The 5,078-nt window shown below is 38.9% G+C and overlaps 1 protein-coding gene across 1 annotated transcript; it reads right to left on the bottom strand.

Moving 5' to 3' along the window:
- Window positions 1-2,732: 2,732 nt before the first annotated feature.
- On the bottom strand, window positions 2,733-3,897 carry LOC112512801. The gene is made up of 2 exons (XM_025118941.1): window positions 2,843-3,897; window positions 2,733-2,799 (listed from the first exon to the last, which is right to left on the bottom strand). Exons 1-2 carry the CDS (start codon window positions 3,895-3,897, stop codon window positions 2,733-2,735), a joined length of 1,122 nt encoding a protein of 373 aa, XP_024974709.1.
- Between the last annotated feature and the right edge of the window lie 1,181 nt (window positions 3,898-5,078).

Raw genomic sequence — 5,078 nt, forward strand, 5'->3', positions numbered from 1 at the left:
TGAGGGAAGGACATTATAACCCCCTTGATTATCACTATAAAACAATTCTACCCCAAACTTTCAAACATCTAAATATTCATCTAACCTTTAGAATGGGATGTTACAATTCTCCCCTGTAAAAAGGAGATTTCGTCCCCGAAATCTAAATCTCAAGAAACAAATGTGGGTAGCGTGTTCTCATTTCGTCTTCCGGTTCCCATGTGACATTTGCACCCCGATGATGCTTCCATTGTACTTTAACCAACCCGATCTCCTTTCTGTGTAATCTCTTTGTCTTTCGTTCTAGTATTGCCTCTGGTTCTTCAACATAATACATTTTGTCATCTATTTGAATTTCGGATAACGGAATTACGTTTTCTTCTTCCGCCAAACACTTCCTTAGGTAACATATATGGAAAGTGTTATGAATTCCTTGTAACTCTGATGGTAAGTCTAGACGATAGGCTTGAGTTCCGATCCTTTCGAACACTGTGAATGGTCCAAGGAAACAAGGACTGAGTTTTTCATGCTTCCCGAATCTGATCACTCCCCTCCACGGTGATACTTTAAGCATAACTCTTTCTCCCACTTGAAACTCTTTAGGTTGCCTCTTCTTATCTGCGTAACTCTTTTGTCGATCTTGTGCGGCTTTAAGGCGTTCCCGAATCACTTTAACTTTGTCTGTAGTCTCTTGTACAATCTCAGGACCTGCAAACTGTTTCTCTCCGGCTTCTAACCAACAAACGGGTGTTCTACATTTCCGCCCATACAGTGCTTCAAAGGGTGCTATACCAATGCTAGAGTAGTAGCTGTTGTTGTATGCAAATTCTACCAAAGGCAAGTGTGCATCCCAATTCCCACCAAAGTCAAATACACAAGAACGAAGCATATCTTCGAGATTTTGGATCGTTCTCTCACTTTGTTTGTCGGTTTGAGGATGGTAGGCGGTACTCAAATTCACTCTTGTCCCCAACTCTCGCTGCAATCCCTCCCAAAATTTGGAGGTAAATCGGCTATCTCTATCTGATACGATGGATAAGGGTATTCCATGCCTCGAGATAACCTCGTCAATATACAACTTAGCCAATTTGTCCATTGACCATGTTTCCTTCATCGGTAAGAAGTGTGCACTTTTTGTCAGTCTGTCTACAACTACCCATATCACATCGTGACCCTTCAACGTCTTGGGCAATCCAATTATGAAATCCATAGTAACATGATCCCATTTCCACTCTGGTATATCCAATGGTTGTAGACTTTCGTACGGTCGTTGATGTTCGGCTTTCACTTGTAAACATGTCACATATTTCTCAACATACTTTGCTATATCAAGTTTCATGATAGGCCACCATTAGTGCAACTTCAAATCCCGGTACATTTTAGTGCTTCCTGGATGAATAGAGTATTTTGATTTATGTGCCTCCTCTAGTAACAACTCCCGGTTACCCCCAATCTTTGGCACCCAAATTCTACCTCGAAATAACTTTAGACCATGACTGTCTTCTTCTAGTAGAGATTGTTGTTTCACCATGCCTTCACTTTTTAGGTTTTCCTCCAATAAAGCTTCCTTTTGAGCCTTTTTAATTCTTTCAATCAAACTTGACATAATTTCAATTCTATTGAACTTAACCAATACATCACCACTTCGTTCTTTACGGCTCAAAGCATCAGCAACTACATTAGCTTTTTCGAGGTGATATCTGATTTCATAATCATAGTCTTTGATTAACTCCAACCAACGCCTTTGCCTCATGTTTAGCTCCTTCTGATCAAAAACGTATTCCAAATTTTTATGATCAGTAAAAATAATACATTGTGTACCATACAAGTAGTGTCGCCATAACTTTAGTGCAAAGACAACTGCAGCTAACTCCAAGTCATGTATCGAGTAATTCTTCTCATGCTCCTTAAGTTGTCTAGAAGCATAAGCAATTACCTTGTCTCGTTGCATTAAAACACAACCTAAACCAAATCCAGATGCATCACTGTATACAACAAAATCATCAGATCCCTCTGGCAAAGACAATACAGGTGCTTCACATAATCTCTTCTTCAATATTTCAAAGGCATTTATATGTTTTTCAGTCCATACAAATTTCACATTCTTTCTAGTCAAAGCAGTCAAGGGTGAAGCAATCTTTGAGAAATCTTGTATGAATCTGCGGTAATAACCCGCTAATCCCAGAAAACTTCTTATCTCTGTAGGATTCTTTGGAGCCTCCCAACTCATTATTGCTTCTACTTTGGATGGGTCAACTTTCACACCATTACTGCAAATTACGTGACCAAGAAACTGTACTTCCTTTAGCCAAAAATCACACTTAGAGAACTTTGCATAAAGTTTCTCTCGTCTCAGTAACTCCAAAACTTCCTGCAGGTGTCTTTCATGCTCTTCCTCATTCTTGGAGTAAATGAGGATATCATCTATGAATACTATAACTGATTTGTCTAAGAAAGGGCGACAGACTCGGTTCATCAAATCCATAAAGCAGCTGGAGCATTCGTCAAACCAAATGGCATAACCAAGAATTCATAATGACCATACCTGGTCTTGAATGCAGTTTTGGAAACATCTTCCTGCCGCACTTTCAATTGGTGATAACCTGATCGAAGATCAATCTTGGAGAAACAACTAGCACCTTGGAGTTGATCAAACAAATCATCAATGCGAGGAAGAGGGTATTTATTCTTTATAGTCACTTTGTTCAGCTCGCGGTAGTCGATACACATCCTTAATGTGCCATCTTTCTTCTTTACAAACAATACTGGAGCACCCCATGGTGAAGAACTTGGTCGGATGAAACCTTTGTCGAGCAATTCCTGCAGTTGAGTCATCATTTCTTTCATTTCTGAAGGAGCTAGCCGATATGGAAAACGAGCGATCGGCGCTGCACCAGGAATGAGGTCTATACGAAACTCAACCTGACGATCTGGCGGTAAACCGGGCAAGTCTTCGGGAAACACATCAGGGTAATCACACACTACTCGAACATCTTCAATCTTCTTCTTTTCCACTTTGGCATCCACAATGTATGCCAAAAATGAAGAACAACCTTTAATAAGGCATTTTCGTGCTTTCACCACTGAAATGATCCYCATATCACCCTTTCGCCTATCCGTATAAACTAATAGTGTCTCCCCATTAGGTCTCAAAATTGAAAGCATCTTCTTTGAACATAAAATATCAACTCCATGTTTAACTAACCAGTCCATTCCTATCACAACGTCAAATCCTCCTATTGACAAAGGTAACAAGCTAACTGGGAACAAGATACCCTCAATTTCAATCGTGCATCCATCATAAACCTCACGTATTATTAGCACTTGCCCCCCATTAGCTGTATCCACTACTAATGCATCTGATAGCAAACTAGTTGATATGCCAAATCGATCGCAAAATGTCACAGAAACAAAAGAACGATTGGCTCCTGAATCAAATAGTACACGTGCAGGTATGAAATTGACTAAGAATGTATCGGTGACTACATCATCTGCATCACGAGCTTCCTCTGCAGTCATCTGATATGCTCTACCCAGAACTCTCAAATCTTTCTTTGGCTGATTTGCTTTCGGTGTCCCCTTTCCAGAATCCCTGAGCTTTGGGCAGTCACGACGAATATGTCCCTCAGATCCACACTCATAACATCGGTTTGAGTTGCTGTCACAATTTTTACTAATGTGCCCAACCTTCCCACACTTGTAACATTTTACTGGAAAATTAAAACACTTTCCTGAATGGTTTCTGTAACAACTTGGACATGTATTTGGCTCCATTCTTTTTTTTCCACTTGTAGTAGTAACATGTCTCTGTTTACTTGGTGTATTTGTCTTTCCTTCCCACTTTCTCTTTTCTCTTTTATCAGGCATTTCTTCCTTTATCTCTGACATGTCATCTTCAATCAACTGAGCTTCTTCCATGGCTTCTTGTAAAGTCTCAATACGTGCGGGTCGTATGAAGGATCTCATCAGAGATGGTAGTCTTGCCAAATAAAATTTTATCTTACTTCTTTCATCCGGTGCCACTTGTTCTAACAAGCCCAACTTTTCCATGAATCTTCTTGTATATTCGGACACTGACAAGTTGTCTTTCTTGAGATTCCTGAATTTTTTTCAATTCGGTCTCGAGCCCTTTCATTGCAATATCGATCCAATATCTTACTTTTAAACATTGGCCAAGTCATCTCTGATACTATGGTTGCACCTAGAGCTTGTCTAGTCACCATCCACCAACTCAAAGCTTCTCCTCGTAGCATCTATGAAGCAAATCTAACTTTTTGCTGCTCATCACATTCACTAGATTCAAAAGCTTGTTYTGTTTCHTGTAACCATCTCATACACTTCACTGGATCAATACCACCCATGTATTCTGGAGGCTTGCAACCAAGAAATGCTTTAAATGTAACAGTCTTCTTTGCTTGATTTTCATTTATCGGTTCTTTCCCTTTATCCAAGCTCTTTGTTCCTTTCACCTTTTTTGCCACTATTTCTTTCTTACTGTTAGAAGCATCCCGATCTTCCATCATCTTTGCAAACATTTCTTGTTGCTTACTCATAGCAGCTTCMATTAATTTCATCATATCTGACATGATAGAGGCCCTAAAATTTACTTCTGGAATATCTGGATTTTGACTTGGGGTTGAACTATTAACCTCCTCGCCATCTCTTTGATCTAATGGATGATTTTCGTTTGAATCCATATCGAGCTGCTACATATTCATAACAGATAAACAATATAAACTCCAAATTCAACCACATAAACTTCTAATTCTAAGCATATAGTTTACATAACTATACCAACCATAGGTTTAAGACTAGGTTCTCTTAACCAAATTCCCTTAAACCTTTGCTCTGATACCAACTATAACACCCTATACTTAGATTTAAAAAGAATTTCTGGCAAAAATTCGACATGACCCGTTCGAAAAGTCGTGTTTTGCCATTTTTTTTACCTGTAAACATTTGCAAAAGTAATGATTGCAAAATAACTGACCATACATAAGCTATGATTACTAACTAGTCTTTATAAAGACAACTATTTACAAGGTATAAAACTTTCATATTCTTTCAAAAATACATTTTCCCAAACTAGATTAAGCTTC

Source organism: Cynara cardunculus, assembly GCF_001531365.2.
Source record: "Cynara cardunculus var. scolymus isolate 2C chromosome LG 5, CcrdV1, whole genome shotgun sequence".
In the NCBI taxonomy this organism is placed as follows: Eukaryota; Viridiplantae; Streptophyta; class Magnoliopsida; order Asterales; family Asteraceae; genus Cynara; species Cynara cardunculus.